Source organism: Centroberyx gerrardi, chromosome 15, assembly GCF_048128805.1.
Source record: "Centroberyx gerrardi isolate f3 chromosome 15, fCenGer3.hap1.cur.20231027, whole genome shotgun sequence".
Taxonomy (NCBI): domain Eukaryota; kingdom Metazoa; phylum Chordata; class Actinopteri; order Beryciformes; family Berycidae; genus Centroberyx; species Centroberyx gerrardi.
Window position 1 is genome coordinate 16,355,684 of NC_136011.1, and position 20,642 is coordinate 16,376,325.

Genomic DNA, 20,642 nt, shown 5'->3' on the forward strand with positions numbered 1-20,642 from the left:
AAGACCGCCACATGCAAAGTGATTATTCGTAATCACTTTCTGAAACGCAGCTCTTGGCCTTTGGAACGTATTCTCGAGTTGTTACAAAGCGAAGCCATGTTTTCCAAGTATCCCAGATAGTGTTGCCTTAATCCTGGTTTGCTGGCGCGGGCCCCAAACTGCTGGGCTGCTCCCCAGCGTTCCCCAGCGTTCCGCAGCGCCCCGATCACTAGCTAGCATCTGGAAACCATCAGTGTAAACAAAGGAGCAGCGGAGGAGCTCAGGCCCCTCTCTGCCTCTCCGCATCCCCCAGGACATCACTCAGAGAGCAACACAAGAACACCAAACCTGTGTGTGTGCTGCATTTCTCTGTGTGTGTGTGTGTGTGTGCGTGCGTAAGCATACATATCTGTGTCTGCGCTTGTCTCCTCATCTCCAGATCTGTATTTAGTTTGGCTGTGGTTCAGAAAAAGATAGAGTTACAGATACAGTACAAAGACACACGGATCGGATTCAGTCCACAATGTTAGCTTTTTTAGTCCTTTGGAGCTTTTGTTTGGTTTGTTCATTAAGCGTAGCACTTCTGATAAGACTCCTAATTGCTTTAATGTGGTTTCAGCTAGCGTGCTAGCCTTAGCGGTCTGGTGAATGCTACAAGGGGGAAAGGCAGGAATCTGGATGTGGTTTGAACCTGAGAACTGCCTCTCCTCGGTGAAACATCAAAAAAGATCAAAGCATCAATCATGGTTGATCCTCTTCTGCGACAGGACAGGGAAATATTTCCTGCACTTTTCATAATAGTGCTTCAGTAACCATATATCTATTAATCATGTGGATTTGTCTTTCTCTGATTCACTGCTGAAAGCTCTAAGATGTGGTTCAGAGACCTTTTAAACACTTTCAAGTATGAATCTCACACTTACGCAAACTCTGTGATGGTTGTAAACACACACTGCTGAAGACAGCGGCCGTTTTTACAGTTGCATCTCCAATCTGTTAACTATGGTACAAAAGAGTGCTTGTTTTAGTCAGTCTGTATGAACATGGATTTTTTCAGCATGGCTTTGGTTTAACTTTGCTTGTGCATTCATTTTGCAGAGGTGATTATTAGGCTTACAATATTCTCAGTTCACTCAGTATCAAGCTGTTATGGGCTGGGCATGTCATGTTCTGACCATGAGGCCAACATATCAGAGATTTATTTGAAGCTAACAGACGGATGCTAAACAGTGCAATACACCACATTAGCAGTAAAACGCTGCTTAAAATGTGTAGGTCCGCTCAAAAGGCAGATATTTCAAACAAACATGACTGTGCTGTATGTGGATGAGACCTAGTGGTGGTGAACACTGTGGCTCCCCACTGCCTCATATTCATCCCTTTGCTTCACTGCTCCACATCTACAACTGCTGAGATAAGCATTCTTATCTTGTACAGTTGTCTCTAAATATAAACTCATTATACAATCATGTACTGTATATAACCTCAATCACACACAGGCTTCGTGTTTGTGCATTCGTAGACACCTGAACCAGCATACACACAAATGCACGTGTGAATACACACTCTCTCTTACACACAGACACGCACACATACACTGCCAAAGGCCATAAAGTGCACATTCAGACTTCAGAAACTGAATGTCTACCAAAGGGTGTAGTTTATGAAACTTCTCCAAACCCGTCTAGGTCATACAATTTGAAGTAATGATCCTATAAACCTGCCTCAAAAAACATAAAAACCCCTGCTCATAACAATGGCTTTTGCGCTTACCCATAGACCTCAGTATTTATTTACAGTATACACTGTGGGTTCAGTAACAGACCATGCAGGAAATCACTGGAAGCAGACAGATTTTCAGATTTATGGGCATTACAATCACATCTAGTCAGAGAAACACATTTTGTACTTTTCAGAAATACAGCTCAAAAATAGCACACCGATTTAAGTAAAATGTGACAATTTGTAAATGTGATAATCCAAAAGCAGATTAGTACATTATGGCAGCAACCCGCCACTGCTGCACACTCTCTAATGCGAATTTTGATGTTTCTATCACATAATGTCTCATCCCTGCTCATTGCCTTCTGTATTTTTGAGCTAGATTAAGGACGAAAAGTCACAACTTGAACCGACATTTAAATGTAGGTTAATCACTCGCCTCATACAAGTGTGGTGACAAGCAGAAAGCTGGCATAACAGTGCTACTTTCAAGAAGCCATTAGTAACACTTTACACCTCTATGATATGCACTTGCAATGCTGCACTCTGTTCTGCTGCAGCTGGGGAAAATCTCTGTGGAATGTATATGTACATGCAATTTTAACACTTTTTAAAAAAGCTTTAAATTGACAGTTATTAATACGTAAGCTGTCAATCTATTCAAATGTCTTTATGTATTAATAAAATAGGCCCACTGACCAAGATACCTTATTTTCTCTAAGATTAGTTGCCCAGTCAGAAAAAGGTATGTGAGTCCACCAGATATGACTTTCCCCTCTTAGTTTCCCATCACCCCTCACTCTGTCTGAACCTGCACCCATGTGGGTCAGGGTGCTATTCTTAAAAAGGTTTCATATTCTAGAAGCCCTTTATTTTAGCTATTGATGTGCGCTCGGCATTTCATTACACTATAAAAAGCAATTTACTCACAATAGCACATCCCAGTTGCTTCCCGGTCTAAATATGCCAAAGAGGCATTTGTGCTGTCGTAAAGTCTTTTGCTGCATACTGTATATCTTCCCTGGGATGTGCTGTGCCAGGGGAAGCCATTTAGGAGACAGCAGGGAGAGTATCAGACGGAGACAGGGAGAAGTGAAAAATGTGATATGTAAGAAAGAATCCAAAACCACAAGACTGTCACACACAATACATAATTGAATCCACAGCTATTTAAAAACCTCAATCATAACAACAAAATTTCATCAAAGGATCATAAATCCACATGGAATTTAAACAGTTTCTGAGGCAAGATAGTGCAACAAATAACTCCAAGCTGATACTGCAGTCTATATAAGGTGGACAGGAATGCATTTAATGCATTTAAAATGACCCAAATCTGTATATTTTTGATGAGACAGTCTTGCTCAGGGTTACATGTTTTCCGCTGTGGGTTTTGGGGTTTAACCGCTGAGGTCACAAGTCTCTGTAAATGGGTTTGTTATCTCACCGTGATACAGAGGCTGGATTTTCAGAGGACAACCACTCCAACTGTTTTAAAGAATAACCACAAGTCCATTTCCAGCCCCACGGAGACGACAAAATAGTTCATTCTAGGAAATGGCCTCCGCCTGGCAGCGTGTGTACGTGCATGTGTGCGTGCATGTGTGTATGTGTGTGTATGTGTCTTTCTACTGGAAGAGACTGATATTGCGCCACAGCACAGAAAAAAAACTGCTTTCGGTAATGACCTTAAAACAACACAAGCGTCTAAAATAAACACTTTCTCAGATCCTAGAGAAGTCTTGTAACAGTACCAGGCATGTCACTTCTGTTTAGTCTGTTCCCAGATGTGCAGAGATATCGCACAGCGAAAAGGTGAATCATGACAGCTGTATTGCAGATAAACTGACAACCCAGAGCTATCAGTCCTGCAGATAAGCAGAGGCTGTGTCAGAAAATATTATCAAAAAGGTGTTTTGCGTTTCTAAATGTCATCAATGCCCATTGAGGAAATGGTGTTGCACACTGCTTCAGCTATATACACAAGAACAGTATGTTGGATCCTGAAATTGTTATGGTATCAGTGTTATTTGCACTTGTCCCTTCAAATAAACCAAAAAGCAAAGAAATACAGGCACAGTTTCTGCACTCCTGCAGCATTCACAATTAATAACAAACGCATAAGGACAATGTAAAACATGATATACCTCAAATCTCCAAGAAGAACATTTTTTTACCGGTTGAATAAAAGTGGCTTTTGTTTCCATGGACATCCATGCATTTTTGACATTTCACAATACATTTTCTGTGGTTTGGCTTAGTAGCAGGATCATGAAACATTTTCTACTTGTGGGGAACAATGTCAGCTTTCAATTACAATGAAAAAAAAAAAGTGAAAAACGGCAAAATTGGAGTTACATGGTTTCTGTAGAAGTCTGACAATATGTTGATCTGTTGATTTTAGATTAAAACAAATCTCAGCTAAGTCCTCTTTAATAATGTTACTGCTTACAAATGAAACTTGGTGACTTTTAATTTCTGGTTGTTATGATAAACCTGAGGTTGGGGTCTCGTATTATGTGTTGTTCTAAGCAGCTGATTTCCCTGTTATGACAATTAATACGCTTATGTTTGATTTTGCCCAACAAAATAATGAGAGGATATTTATTTCCAAGGAAATTCCACAAAAAAATGCATCGATTAACATGAAATTTCTCTACTCTCCCAACAGACCACAACTATTCAGAATACTTGTGTTACTCCCACTAACCGTTTCTGTGAATAGTCTTGCTATAAAATGCGTGCAGCCAACACGTGCATGTGTGCATACATGCATGTGTGTGTGCATATGTGTGTGTGATTGTATGTTTATACGTGCGTGCATGTGTGTATGTGTGTGTACGTCGAAGGTTTTCTCCTCAGTAACAGGCCCCCGTCATTTGTGTCCAAGACAGCTGCAGAGGCATATCACCATGCCAGATCCCTCTTTGCCAAAACCCTATTCCCAGATTCCTAGATTTCCACAACCCTGCTTCCCTAATCGGCCACGGATCTCAATGTCATGTTTTTGGATGACTGATGTATACCCCTGAGAGAATAAGCAGTTGGGTGTTTTGCTTCGTACCAATAACACTCTCTCATTTTAAAAAATCTGATGTTTTTGACAGAATCCTCTCTCTCTTCATGCTTCATTCATAGAACACATTAGTACAGGCCAACTGGGCCTTGGAATCCATCCTGGTTGAACCCAGACGCTCAATTCCATCATCACACCTGCCTGATGTGGGAGCTGCCTCTTTTCATAGACGTAGGATAAGCTTTCCAGACCCCTACACTTATCAAATTTACTAGGCGCTAAGGGCTAATGCTGATCATAGAGCAGTGGGTCTGTGGGGTGTGAATTTCCCCCTGCCCTCTCCTAGCCTTGGCCTTAGCCATGGCCCTGCTAACTCCAATGAGCGGTGCAGCTGCACGGCAGCGTTGGGTTACCAGGCCAGTGAATGACAAGAGCAGGTTGGGCGGCTGACTGAGGCATACAGAGGTGCACAAAACATCTCATCACACACCACAGGAATGAAATACTACTGTTGTCCGTCATGCATGTACTGTATAATGCCTGCAAGTGCGTGTGCATGTATTTGTGAGTGTGTGTGTGTATATTTCTGTAAGTCATCACTCAGAGCTACTGTACACGTGTGGTGCTAAATTCATTGCTACATTTGTGTCTATGCTATATCGGACCTATGGCCCTATATGGTTTCTCAATGCCCTTGCTATAAAGGCCCTTTCTCTGTATAACTGCTCAAAAACAAAATAGCCAGTGTAGACGGCTGTCTGCTGTGTCACTATGAAAGAGAAAAGCTGTCTGTTACAGTATGTCTCCGGCAACCCTGATACGCTTTATCTGTTTAGATGATAGCCCCTTACACTCTCTGTGACTCTCTCTGTTGCTCCCTTTCTCTCTCTCTCTCTCTCTCTCTCTCTCTCTCTCTCTCTCTCTCTCCCCTTCTGGTAACCTGGCTGAGTGTGTGTTAGAGCAGAGACAGACACAGGGCCTTCAGAGCCTTCGCAGCGACTGGAAGGAAGATCAGGGGTCATCCTGTAAAAACATTCCCATGGTGCACCTCCCCCCGACCCTCCTCCCTGCCAGAAACTTCCCGACACACAACAGAGCAGTGCAGGGTGAGAGAGAGAGAGAGAGAGAGAGAGAGAGAGAGAGACAGACACACACACACACACACACACACACACACACACACACAGACAGACAGACAGACAGACAAAAGAGAGAGTTTCTAGATGAAATACAGGTTATTTTTATAAGAAGTGAAGAGGCAGTCGCTGACTTTGGATGGAAATCTGTTTTCAATTGATGCTGCCTAACAGTTACAAAAGCATTGCCTAACTGAGTGCTGTGAAAAAAATAAGGCCTATAGAATTTCAAATAAATAACTTTACCACCAGTATTCCCTTGGGCACACACACACACACACACACACACACACACACACACACACAGAAACACATCACTAGGTCCCCTGTGACTTCACATATTGACCACAAGTGTGTTTTAATCTAGTTTAACGATATGGTTAACACACTCCTGAGGGGGGCTGGGGCTCCTTAGTGGCTTGCCAGAGAATTAATTCAATTAGCTTGAACTTGAAGAAAAGAAAAGCAACCATCAAATGAAAACCATAGAGGTGGCCCTATATGTTAACTGTAAAGACTATACTCCACATGTTGACATACAGACACACAGGCTTTACGGCCATCACTGTGGTTTGTTTTTGTAATCTTTTTTTCCTCCTAAGATCCAAAGCACTATCCAAACACACTCCAGTCTGACGCACCACTGTGATGCAGAGAGGTCCCTACTGGGGGAACAATACAGGGCTGCCTTCCTGACCTCTCTGTCTAGCAGATCCTACAGACGTACAATGACTGCCTTAATTACCAGCCTCCATTCCCACCACTAGGGCTTTCCCCAATGGTGCCCATTCAGAACTGCAGTCTCTCCCTAAGGTGCCCATTCAAGCTTAACACAAAGCCGGCAGTGTCAGTCCCTGATCTCTTGACACCAAATCCAGTGCTCTGTGCCAGCACTCGCAGCTTCACAGCGTCTCTGTCTGTCTGTCGGTCTCCTCTGTCAGTCTGTCTGACATCGCGGAGAAATCTCTGTTGTTCACACGTGACGAGAACCGGTTTCGTTACGAGGAGCAATTAGTTAAACCACATACCGACTCAACCGCTGTAGATTAGCACAAGAGATAGCTGCCAGTCAGATGTGAGTGTAAGAGACAGGGGGGTTGATCTGAGGAAAGAGAGTTTGGTGGTTTGATCAGTGGAACTGTGCTCCGTTTTGGAGTCCTTTTGGCCGCCCACCCACCTCAACTATCTTATTAGTTTTCCAGAATAGTTACAGTGAAGAGAGACAAGGTTATGGCAACATAGCATGAGCTGGAACTCAAACCCAGGCAGTCACTGGTGTATAATGTTCACATTAGCCACCGGCACAGCCTCAATACATTTCTTTGTGATGTAATTTTTGATATTCTCTATTGTAACCTAGGTAGGATTATTTGATTTACAGTATTAATGTGATGATGTGTAGTTTGACGAGTGTGCGACTTGTACCTGAGGAGGCCATATGAGAGGAGTTTAGCATTTATTATGAGCCAACAAAATCCACCTGGCCCTGGTGCGCTAACAGGGCATCATGCTGTAGTGAAAATCTGACCTCTGACCCTCTGATCCCTCCCTCCCCGGTGGTGTGTTGCTCTCCTGAATCATCCTGTTCTGGTTCCCTAACAGGATTCTAGTGCCTCAGTGTATGACTGCTGACCCCAATGACACTGTAGATGAGAATCCCTGACGAACACAAGCCACAGTGTGAGTTACTGTAACTGCTGCTCATGCTTCCATTATTCTTGATGATGACTCTGATCAGTATTCTGTTATCCTGCTCTATGTTATGGCTGGAAGGGCTATCATGTAAACAGGTAAAATCTTCCACTTTTTAAGGTAGAGTGCTAGAGCAATGTAAGAAATAAACACAATAAAAGAGTTAAAGCAAAAGTACAATCACTTCTAAATTGAGTGGTGACCTGGTTTCTCCTATGCTGCTTTTACAAGCTTATATAAGGCGATGTGACGAGCAACTGAACCCACGCTTTACACATCATTGTTTATTTTCTTTTATTAACTTCTGCCTGCATCCTACGATGCTGGCTCAGCAGTTTGGCAGGAAGAGGATTCAGACCTATGAGAAACTCTGTCTCCAAGTTAAGCTAATGGAAAATAATCATCTAGGATAACTACATAACTGCCTGAGACAATAAGAAGGATTTCGGTGGAGCACAGCTGTGGATTTAGTCTGTTCTTAATCGCTCTGAGTGAAAGCAACGACTGATCAGATCACAGGAGGTGGTGACTTCATGAAGCGAAATAAATCCATCTGAAATGAGACAAGTGATCGACTTAGTGTCGACTTAACCTAAACTTATAAAAGGCATATTCAGAAACCGGAAGGTCATTTCAGTAGAAGGTATATTGTGTGTTCAAACACCTCTCTTCTGATGATCACTTTCATTTCAGTGTATTTCAACATTTGATCCAACATTCTGCCACGCTGGCTGATAGCAGCTGTGAGTTTACCTGCCCATGGCAAATATAACAACGCTGCCCCAGAGAGAAAGGGTTAAGTGTCATGGTCACCAAAACAGGAAGTGGTGTGATTGTTGTCTCAGCAAAAACCCAGAGGAAGAATGGGATTCCTGTACAGAACACAAACCAGCTGGCAGGAAACCCCACTTTTATCATTCTTTTAACTTTGATTTCCTTTCGGGGGAAGTGCCCTCACTCCCCTTTCTCTGGCCTTCTGTCTCTCAGCTCTGTGCCCTTCTCAGACTCCCAAACTATACCCTCTCTGTCTCTGACACACACACACACACAAACACAGTAGTGCTCCACACCATGAGAATGAAACATTCACACTGCAGCTATGTCAAAATTGGCCGCAGGGCACAGAGACCATGGGGGTAAAATGTGTAGCATTCCATTATGACAAATGATGAAGTGTGACTGGGGTGTTGAGAGATTGTTTATCAACAATGTTAAGAAACTGTGGGATGCATAAAGAGAGAGAGAAAGAGAGAGACAGAGACAAAGAAAGAAAAGACAGGCTCTGTATAGAACACACAACAGCCGGTTGGAGGTAGTAGGGAATGTAAACAGATGATTACGCTGTATTATAATTAGATACTTTTCAGTGAATGCAAAGGGTAGTTAAATGGAGATCAGTAAAGCTAAGATCAGTTTAGGCTGTAATGATAGCTACAGTACAAATGTACGATGTATGTTCTTTCTCCTCCCAGGAACATTAGCCTCTGGGGACAGCTAACATCTCCAGCTACATAAAGCCCACATAATCTGTGCTGAACCAATGTCTAATCAGCATTGGACTAACTATCAAAGGAGGCTAGCAACCTGTTTGGGCCAACTTAACATTTTATTTTTTCCAAAACAAGAGCTGACAAAGAGGTTTGAGGCAGAGGTTTTGTGAGTATGAGTTGGAAGTTGCATTGCAGAAAGATTAAAATGGGCCCTAGATTATTCAGGAGAAAAATCTATGTTTTTTGACTGGAACATTTTTATACTGGAACAAAATTTATAGGAAGCAACCAGCTATGTTATGCTCCAGGTCCCTGTCATGTAGGGGGAGGTGGTAGTCTAACAGATAGAGAAGTGATTGGTTCAAATCCCACGATGAGCTGGGAAAAACTGGGTGGGTGAAGTGGATAGACAGCTCTCCCTTCCCCCAAATACCACTGAGCTGCCCATGAGCAAGGCACTTTAACTGCATCTATTACAGTGTTGCTGCTCAGTGACTAATGGCACAAGACAGTGGTGGCCCTCCCTCTGCAAATATTCGCCAAAGTCATTTATATGAGTAAAAAAATGATCTGAACTTACTTATAACTATCTAATTTATAAACTATGTAAAATATTGTGGGCTAGCAGTAGTATTAGTAGTAGTAGAGAGGATGGTTTTGTCAGATGAGCGTACATTATCCCAGAAAGTAATTGACAAAAAGCCTTGGAGGTAATGCTTTGCATGTGAATGAAGATAAAACATCTATTAGAAAAGCGCAAGACCCTAAAAGTATGATTTATTTGAATTGATGACCTTGTTTACTTTTTGTTTTACTGTAGACCTTGTACTCTTGGTGTTAACCCATTTCTATCATTCTATTACTCAGAATGTGTGTATGCAGCTGATGGTACTCTGGCTAAATGTCCTGATTTCCTTCCATCCTTGTTCTGTGACCCTGACAAAGAACTGTTGGGATAATATACACTCATGTTTTACATGTGTACCACCCAGCCAATACAAAGAGGGCTTTTTAATCTTTTGCACTATCAACAGTGTCCTGGTGTTACCCGTGCTTTTTTATAGATTTGTTGATCTTCATTCACAAGCCCAGCATTTTCTGCAAAGCTTTTGGTTTCAGATATCTTCCCGAAAAAGCACCGTTCTTAAGACTCTTGACTCAAGTAATTGGTGTTTATGCTGTTCTGCAACCCACAAAATCATGTTGGAAATGAACAAAATTCTTTTGATGATGTACGTCGTCAGAGAAATGGATTGGAAAAAAAAGTATGAAGATGTATGGGGACCAAACTAGGCTTAGTGTGTATGGGAGCTCATATAAAAGAAGGGGCCTGAACCTGATTCAATTTAAGACTTTATTATTGGAGCTACACGCTCCAGGAAATTGGGTGTGCCCACACTCAGCCAAACTACTTGTTTTCCACAGTCAGCAGTGATGTAACGACAGTAAAATATAAACTTGATATGCAATTGCATGCAATGTGTATTTGAGGCAGACTAGACCCCCTCCACCCCCCCACCCCCAATGCAACAACAAACTGAACCATTAAAACAAAGTGGTTGCACAATTATCCCAGCACATCTACGCCAACCAATTTGGAACAGGATTACTGCTTTGTCAAATGCAGACATTGAAAATTGGGAGATTTTAATCCAAACACGTTTTTTGGTCGACACAACAGCTATTGATGTTTGCTGCAGTAGACAAAGTGGGTTGCAATAATGACAGCATTAAGTCATTAAGTTTATCTCCACAACCAAAAGAAAAGCACACATTTTGACAAGTAACACATTACTGAGCTCAAAGCTCCATTTGCCTGCGGTGTAATGAGGCCCTCACTTCACAGCTATGGCCTTAGGTCTCCATGTTGACACTGTTATGGGAGATTATGGCCACCATTTGTCACAATGGTCACCACTGCTGAAATTACCACCACAGATGAGGTGTGAGGCCTGACCCTAAGTATAGGCATATGGTCACAATCAGATAAACGGCAGGGGTGTGGAAAGAGGCACGACCAAATCACCTGAACAATGCTGGTTTGGCTGACTGAGAGGGATGAGAGGAGATGTCAGCACTTGTACTTATCAAAGTGAAATAGGACACCTTTTTGAAATTCAATCTGTGTTTTCTCATCCTCATTCTAACAGTGTACAGCGACTTGAAAGATTGAATGGCATATCCGCTAAAACATATTTCTCCTGGGAAATTAGGAGGGAGATTTAGTCCATGTTGGCCACAGCAGAGACACCCACTGTAAACAAGTGCTATCAGCCACTTTTCCCAAAGGCAGCACTACAGAGAGATCTACAGGAGAATACAAGGGGAAAAAATAAAGTTTGAAATCGAGGCTATATATACACACACGCATTCCACGGCCATGATAACAATTTGAACAAAAGGCGCATTATCCTAGCGGGATAAAGAAGGCTCTGTATGTGGATCAATGGGCTTCATGTGTTTCTGATCAACACAGTAACTGTGATGCACATCTTGGCCCTGCTCCTCTTTTCTATCTGCCCTCCCATCTGCTCTCTCTCACTAAAAGACACATACATAACATTTCATGTTTCAATGAAGACATGAGCTTAATGTATAATATGTTTCGATAGTCTTCAAGGAGCAAGATGGGCCGAAGCAGACGAATGTGTATGTCATCAGGGAGTTTTTCATCAGCACTGACACATTACAAGCACTGAAGAGTATTCAGATGCAGCAGTAGTCTCACATAGGCAGCCTCTTCATTGTTATACTAATGCTAAATAAAAAGAAGCATACAAGTAATGTTCCCTGCTCCGGCCTGTGCTTCCTCGGGTGAAAGCAGAAGTAATGCTGAATGTGATGTCAATTATTTCAGGCTTTCAGGCTTTTCAACAGCTAGGCATTGTCCCCATTTCAAAATGTCTGCAGTTTCTGCAGAAGCAAATGATGGTCATGAAAATAGAATTCTGGCTGAAGGACTGAACCACTTCCAATATGTGGTCCGGTTCTTGCTGTGGGGACAAGTTATGGGAATGCAATATGACCACCAATGGGTCATGGTGACTCAGGAGTCGAGCTCATGAACATATACACAAACAAACAAACGTGCACACACACACACACACACACACACACACACACACACACACACGCAGCAGCCACTCCCACATTCCCACAAACCTGCATTCCGACAAAGACATTTTCCATGAGTTAATCCTTCTATTGGGAAACATAGCAAGAAGATGTCAATCAGTGCATCATTCTGATCACTGAAATCAGAGGCGGGGCCAACTGTCGGATGGATTAGGACACAGAACAGAACCAAATCATGAGTTCAAGTGGAAGACATCTTGGAAAAGGGCCAAAGCATGGCAGCGAGGGGCATTCTGCTCATAACTGGGGGAGCGACCTCATTTTCCGAATAAAAGCCAGTTTACATAACACCTCTGTCCCCATGACAGGGAGCGCTGGGCAGCTGCTGCCTGGCCTGCGGCTTTCACTCCACTACCAAGAGTTCCCTGACGAATAACCAGCTTCTTCTTTCACACCAGGGATAACTTATTCCTCCATTAGTGCTTCCAACAGAAAACACATTAGGAAAGAAAAGGAAATGCACAAACACTGAGGTCACCTCAACTATATTATTGTCTGATTCTTATACTCATAACCAAGCAATGGAAGAAATAGAGAAACAATCATATTAGGAGAACAGGGTGATGGGTATAACACGGTTGAAATACTCATTCCAGCTCCTGCACCTGCAAACTTTGGTGGTGGAGGGGCGGTTTGTGAACTCCCCAAAGTCTATGATAAAAGAACAAAACAACACAACAAAAGTGTTGAGGTGAAATAGAAGAAGAAGAAGATTGGACATGTCATCAGAATGTGATTCTCCGTGCTGGACCCGGATCACAAACTCAGCTGCACTCTGTGAAGTCAGAGCGCTCTGTTTTCATTGGCACAGTACCTCTGGACACAACGAACTCTTAGTTTATCCTCAGATGTATTTCCTTTCCAGTGCCGGCAGACAGCAGAGACTCCCTGGGCACACAATGGATTACTCCATGTTGTGGATTAGCATTTCTCTCGGTGATAATGTAGGATTGGAAAATATTGCTCAGAGAATGACACAAGCCTTGGCCAAGGAAACGACCAGGTCCGACACTCTCTCCATTAAAAAGTCAGATTTTTATTGCAAGACATGTGCCATATCTGTTACTTGGGCCTTCAATCGGTCAACCAAACCTGGACTATCTTCGGCTAGGCTACTGACGCATGCAGGGTCAGGTGACTGGGCAATAGCGTATGTGATGTAACACAAATGGAAGGTAGATTTATGGAGAAGAAGCCCAAGAGAGGGCTAAATAACTGAGACGGTGTTGAACTGTGTAGGTGTGGAGGCCGTTTGGGGACTGCTGCTTTTTGTGTTTCCGTTGGCAGTTTAACGAACAGCTGAAATATAAACCAGAAGAAGACTGAGTGTGATTTGAGTTACACCCCTGAATGCTTACAGCTATGCAGAGATTGATTTCATAGCTTCTATAGTCAAGAGGGAGGAATGTTAGCATTTTCACTGACTCGCCATTAAACGCTACCTTGAAGATCACCGGTTCAAAAGTTCAAATACACAGTGTTAACAAATGGATACGGATTTACGAGTATGAGGAATATGAATATAATAAACATACTTAAGTACTCATGACTCAATTCACACCGGCTCCAAATTTAAACATAAAGATGATTTGGTCAAGACTAGCGTCAGCAATCACAAGATCACGTAAAGGCAGAAAAAAGGCAAAAGTTACATGGTACATAATATACCACCACCAAAAAAATCCCGTTGGAGTTGTCAATGGATGATCTAATTCCCACACATTGAGGTTTGGAGCGGTGCAGGAGATATTTCATCAGTGGACAGGTCTTTTACAGACCTCCTGAGACCAGTCATCATCTGTCATAAAGGGAGTCAAAGCATTTTAATCTCACATCTGCTCCTCATTACCATTCCATGCAACAGAGACTCAGGGCTGGGGTTACACTATTGCACCTCACCCAGAGAAAGAGAGAGGAGAGAAAGGGAAGAGGAAAAGGAAAGAGGCAGAGAGAGAGAGAGAGAGAGAGAGAGAGAGAGAGAGAGAGAATATTAGCCACCATCAGCCTAACAAAAAAACAACAACTCTGTGCTAAAATTCCACAAATCAAAGGGAAAGTGACATTGTGTTCCTCTTATGAAATCAAATCACTTTCAGGCCGCAGGCCCAACCATGGAGTTTGCCTTTACAAGATGCTATATAAAACAAATTCTTAAAAAACCAGAATGAGAGAACCGCCACAGTAATTTTGTGGTCCATTCCTTCCTCAATATCTCTTGTGAAATGCTCAACATGGCACCTCAGTCATGGTACGGTTAAATCAACACAATATCTATATCATATATCTCATAGCACAGGTTTTTCTCTCACATTTTGGGATGTTTTCATAGATAAGTCTATATCATAACTATAGTCAAACCACAATATAATTTTTAATGCATAAGAAGGGTTCCATACCATACAGACTGCACGCCTGCATCAGCCTGTGTTATCTACTCAGTCTACCAACCTGGGCTTTGTTCCTGAACGGATGTTAGTGCCTAGATCGCTTTTCCAGTGCAAGTAAACGGGATGGAGCGCTAAAATGCTTTTGGTAGATTAAATTCATGGAGTTGACAACAGCTTGGACCCGGTTAGTCATACGTTAGTGTGCACGTGACCTCCCAGCTGGAGTTCACGGTTGATTTGCCACGGCGACTATTATTTGCCTCACACAAATACCTGCATCATAACAGACTGAGACAGGGGAAAACTGGAAGGGGGGGATAATGTAACTGTGCATATTATCTTTCATAAAAAACTGATATTTGTGAAAATATGCGGATTAATCCACTGACTTTGGTTACATGTCACAAAATCAGACTAACCGGAAAAGACAGCTGATCTTTGTTCAGGGAGTTTTCATTGTATAAATCCATAGCTAACATGATGATACGGTGAAATCCAAGGATGGACAGTGGAAACAATCTCGTCTCTCACTCTTGAAATAATGCAACAAGTTTATTTATAGCAGTTATAACGGATAGTTTCTTGCAACATGAAGTTCAATGGTGTGGCAATTAACATACACACAAACACACATACACACACACACATACACACACACACACACATGACTACAGAAGACAGAGGCCTGCCTGTTTAACAAGTAGGTCAGACCAGAGCCAGAGAGAGAGAGAGAGAGAGAGAGAGAGAGAGAGAGAGAGAGAGAGAGAGAGAGAGAGAGAGCGACAGAGAGAGACAGAGACACAAGGATTGGCTGGTTTAACAGCAAGCAGAAGTTTTTAGTGGCATCATAGGCTTGTACGACTCAGCTTAAAAAAAATATGACACTGAAGAACTCTGAAATCACACACACAAGTCAGTGTAATGCAAAAGGCCAGATTACTACTACAACAATGGGATTATATTAGTTATCAATTAATAACCATGATTTATGTCACATTCAATCACATCGAACATAATAGGGCATTTACATTGTTATAAGCTATTTGTGTCATATCACTATTTTGCAGCCTACATTATGCAATGCACATTTGTCTCACCTGAGGGCAGTCTTTGATGTAATGGCCCTTGTTGAAGCACAGGTGGCACAAGTAGTTGGGCGGGGGTCTCTTGCTGGGCTTTCTTGGTTCTGAAGAGAGGGAAAGGTCGGAGAAATGGTCCGTCAGGGAGTTCAGCCCGTCCACAATGTTGTTCAGGGAGCCGTAGGGCGACACATTCTTATACACGTTGTTGTTTAAGGCCTACAAGACAGGAAGATATGCAACAAGGTCAATTATTACCCTTAAATTCTTCAGAATCTTTGAAGTAAGTTAAGTATCACCTAGAAAATGTGAGCACTCTATAGAATGTGTGTGCATTTCCAGAATCCTTATTCACTTACTGTAATAGATTGAGTTAAAAAAAAAAAAAAACCAGCCTTGGGGCATGTTTATAAACAACACACGTACAAACTCCCTTCTCTCAGAGTTTCATAAAATATAATTTGTTGACAGATGCTGTGCTGCAGTACCACATACAAGATAGTCATATAGATAGATATCACATAAAACATTGCATTTTTGGTTTGGAGTGTTTGAGATGTTGGGTTTAATCATCAATTTCCTTTGAGTGCTCTCTGTCCTATTTTCTGTTGCGCAAAAAACCCTCGAAGATCATTTCTCTCATTAAATTCAGAACATCTGGCGAGAGGCCCAGCTGTGCTTATGAGCTGGAAAAGTACTGAGCATGTCCACAGAGAAAGACAGGACTTTAGAGAGGATGACTCATTGTATACAAGATGGGAGGCATGTTCCCTTGCCAGCCTGTGGAACATCAGCAGTGTCACCATGCGCTGTTGGAGGTAAACTAGCCATGGTCATTGTTTGCAGTCTGCTCTGAGCCACAGTAAGCAGTGTTGCATGCCACTGGCCCAGTGAATTCATACAAGATGCCCTCTGAATATTAATAACAGGGAAAGCATAGCCTGCAGTTACTTCCCGTCTCATTCGTGTCCTCCTTTGTTCCAATTCAACCTAAAAACGACAGCCAGGAATTGACTTCTGAGTAAAATTACACCGATTTAAGTGTAAAGCAGTTTATATTTCAGATGGTCATGTAATTGTGTGGACAGGTTGTTCAATAAATAAACACATTCTTATTTCAAAACAGTTTAGCTACGATTGTGACATCTGCTTAGAAAAGTCAATAGTTTAGCCACACCATAATCAATCTTTGGACACATCACTCTCAAATAAAAAAGTGAATGAGTATGAAGGCACAGTGAAACGCACAGATAATCTTCTGCTCATCGCTGAGGGTAACGTCTCTCCTACAGAGACAGTTATGTTTTGGGAGGTGATGTTATTGTTGATGTCTAATGTTGCACAGCACAGAAACCTTACACTTGGCAATCTGGCCAGTGCCTAAGTCCAAGTCTTTATCTGACCAGGCTGTGAGATTGTCTTGCTAGCCAGTTCCAGCTCCAAGACTCATGTTCATTTATTAGATCTAGCCGGCATAAATCAAGCATTACGGCTCAATTGTTTCTATAGTTTCCCATCTGCCATTTAGTTTAGCCCTCGGCTCTGCATATTCTCCTATGTACTTATTGCATTTACTAAACTTAGAACTTAGTGCAGATTGCATAAATATGTTTACAAAGCTAAAACAGGAGTGAAACTTTGCTTCGTTTATGTCCCTTACATATCTTCATTTTGGCCTTAGACCTCCTAGTGTCAACCTAAAGGAAACAGATTTCACACACATCTGCTAATGGTGGGTGAGCCTATTTGTTTATTTATTTTGTGTGTGTGTGTGTGTGTGTGGGTGTGTGAGTGAGTGAGAAAGTGAGTGAGACACAGAAGGAGAGAGAGAGACAGAGAGAGGAAGAGAGAGGGAGAGAGGGGAGAGAGAGAGAGAGAGAGCTTGTGTGTGTATGTGTGTGGCCATGGATGTGTATGTGTGTATTGGCCGACGCACTGAGGACCAAACTGGTACCGACTTCCTCTGGGTCCCAGTGAGTTGGACAACTGCAGCAGATCTGTGACTGCTTTCACAGATCCAGGGATGAGGCGTCACACGGCGGGGGGGGGGGGGCACACACTGTTGTGTTTAAAGCAGGGCTGTGGTGTCAAGAGGAAACCTTTAAGGTGTCAGTGTCTGCTTGATTTGTGCTAGGGTAAAACTGCAAGGAATTACAGAGGAAATGCTATGTGGCTCTATTAATGCAGGTGATTAGAATGGAAATGAAATATGAAACTGTGAAACTTATAATTTCCTATCCGTAATTGCATCTTTTCTCTGAAAATAAAAAATCGTCATGTTCAAAAGTAGCCTAACTACGCTCCACAGTAAAAATATTTGTCTTATCTTGGAACAAAGTTAAAAGAGAGATAAAAAGAGGGATGGAACTGTGGTAAGGATATTTGACTGCTCCCAATCAGCATCAAATGCATTCATTTATCCCCTATTTCACTTTGAACAGACTGTTGTGTGATCTTTGACAGCAAAAACAACTACACATTACTCATCTCTGCATCAAATCTCTAGAGTGGTTTATTTTACTTGGCTTAGCAAGTACAGTAAGTTGCAAAACGATCCCCCCTTTAAACCGTTTCCAGACTGTACATGTGTTCTTTCAGTTTGAAACACTTTATACTCCAGGGGATTGCATGGCATTACACAATAGCTGTAATGTATAACGTGCACACCCATTTTTCAGAAGACTGTTTCATGTTAAACGACTTTGAAAGCCTCTATGATTACCACAATAATAAATGGACACTGGCTATAGATACTGAATACACTATTCATCTTCCCCTAGACCAACAGTTAAAAGTTTTAAACACAAAGCATCATAGTAACGCAAATCTAAGCAACTCAGATCATTTGCAGTTTAATCAACAAGCTGGGAGACTTATATTCTTTAGGAAGGCTACAGTTTCCCCTACAGTGTGTGTGTGCGTGTGTGTGTGTGTGTGTGTGTGTGGGGGGGGTATCTGTGCACAGTATGGGAGTATGGAGTATCAGGTTTGCACCGTGCATACATTATTGGCATATTTGTCCCTAAAATTACACATAGCTACAGAAATAGACAATATGTAAACAAGCCTTGATTTTGTTTGCACAACCTGATCTATTTGAAGAAGTCAGAGAAAGTAGATCTCAGCAATGGCCTGCTGCTAGGTGTGCAGGGTAAAACATTTACCTCCATCTCTCTCGCCCTCTCTCCCTCTCTCTGATCAGAAAAACCTCTGATTAAAAAGGCCTCTGATAATGCATATCTTCGCCCAACAGTTTCACCTTTATTTAGAACCACAGCTCATCAGTATGCCGACCACAGACCTGATCCATCCCAGCAGACCAAGCAATTGGCCTGTAATATCCACAGTTTATCATCAATTACATTAGAGGGGACAGGGAATGGAACAGCCTATTGCAAGACAGAAACATTTAGTAGACCTGTAGTTATATTTATCTAGTCAAATCATGAGTTCTTAAACACTAATGCGCTATGCCTAACAGCTGCCCCAATGGGAATCTTCCTTAATTAAAATCAGTATAATATTCCTATAATATTCCCACAGGCTGTTGCGGTTTGTCTGAGCTACTGCAAAGTGAGTTTAGAGTGACCTTGTATTTTTATTTCCTATGGCATCACCATAATATGTCTATAATGTTCCTTTCTGGACTTATAATTTTGCTGTGATATTTGCATCCTTCTTGTTTCCTATAAAGTATGACAGTATTACTAGTTATTTTCCATAAGTGTTCTGATATGTTGTTTGGAAAAAGCTTCTTCCAATAACAACCCAGCAGGATAATGCATTTTGGAAACTGCTGATGAAAAAGATTAGACTTAAGTCTATTGTCCATATAAGAGATGTCATGGCGGTTATGTGTATCCTACCAGAATAGCCCGTGTTGTACACGCTCAAACATTTGCAGAACAGACATGACAGATCAACCACAGCAATCAGTTTCACGCAGTGATAGATGTCCCATTAAACCCAACCAGAATCTAAAACCCCCAGATAATTAAGCGGCATGCCATCTTTCACCTCATTCCGCTGCAGTTGAAAGAAGTTGTTGAGATAGTTGGAGTTCAGAGAAGAGCTCAAGTCCGCCGCTGCGGGAGTCTTGCTGAAACTGAGATCCGGGTGGGAAGAGTTGGGTTCGGGTCTGAACGCGTCAAAGGCGCTGGTCTGGTGGGTGTCTTGTAAGGAGAGATAGACCCAGTTGAGGAGTTGCGCAGGCTGGTACACGGACGCACTCGTGTCTATGGCAGACAACAAGCTCATCTTTCAATTCAAATGGGTAAACTGGCTTTTCCACCGCTGATTCTTGGATTGGTCTCAACTCTTCGCCGTTTTCTTTTCGTTCCCTTACCCCGGCAGATGGCAAGTGCTCCTTTTTCTTCCCGTAAAGGACCCTATCCTCCTCACGCCGGGAGCCTAGTCCCAGTGAAATGTTACTCAAAAGTCATTGCTCTAACATGTCAGTATAAAAAGTTTTCCCCTGCTCCCCATGGTCCGCTATCTGCCTTTATTGCAGCGGGGCAGAGAGAGGCTCATTGAATATGTAATGAGGACGGCTGTGCGTCACGGTGGACGCAGGCGAATGAGCGTCTGGTGTCGAACTCATATGAATACTCGTTTGACACTGGTTAAAACAATTGCTTAATCTGGCTCCTCGTTAGTAATTTGAGCTCTCAATCCAACAACTCAGCCTCCTCGATAATAAATTTTCGGGGATGTCAATTACTAAACCCCAAATTAATGCGAGGTCTCTACATCTAGACACCAACATTTCCAAACCCGTTTATAGCCTAGTAGGCTACAGACTACATTTCTGGGGAGAAAATACAGCAACTGACTGACGAGATAGCATATTTTGGTCAGTGTGATAAATTATTAAATGTAGGTCACCAAACTATGTTGCACAGACGCCCACAATTTAGAGGGAATATTGGCTTCCAAATAGAGTTTTGCTTGATCTTTGCAGTCCATTTAAATAATAAAAACTAGGCTATGAAATCAAATTTGGGCTT

General features: G+C 42.2%; 1 protein-coding gene across 1 annotated transcript in view; it reads right to left on the minus strand.

The window, feature by feature from the left end:
- zcchc24 (zinc finger, CCHC domain containing 24) overlaps positions 1-20,098 on the minus strand; it is a 30,811-nt gene extending 10,713 nt beyond the window's left edge. Inside the window, exons 1-2 of the mRNA XM_071918122.2 lie at positions 19,654-20,098; positions 15,655-15,855 (exon numbers count right to left, since the gene is read on the minus strand). Of these exons, the coding sequence (XP_071774223.1) occupies positions 15,655-15,855; positions 19,654-19,893 (441 nt within the window). The 5' untranslated portion in view covers positions 19,894-20,098. The remainder of the gene's footprint in view (positions 1-15,654; positions 15,856-19,653) is intronic.
- Positions 20,099-20,642: the final 544 nt, after the last annotated feature.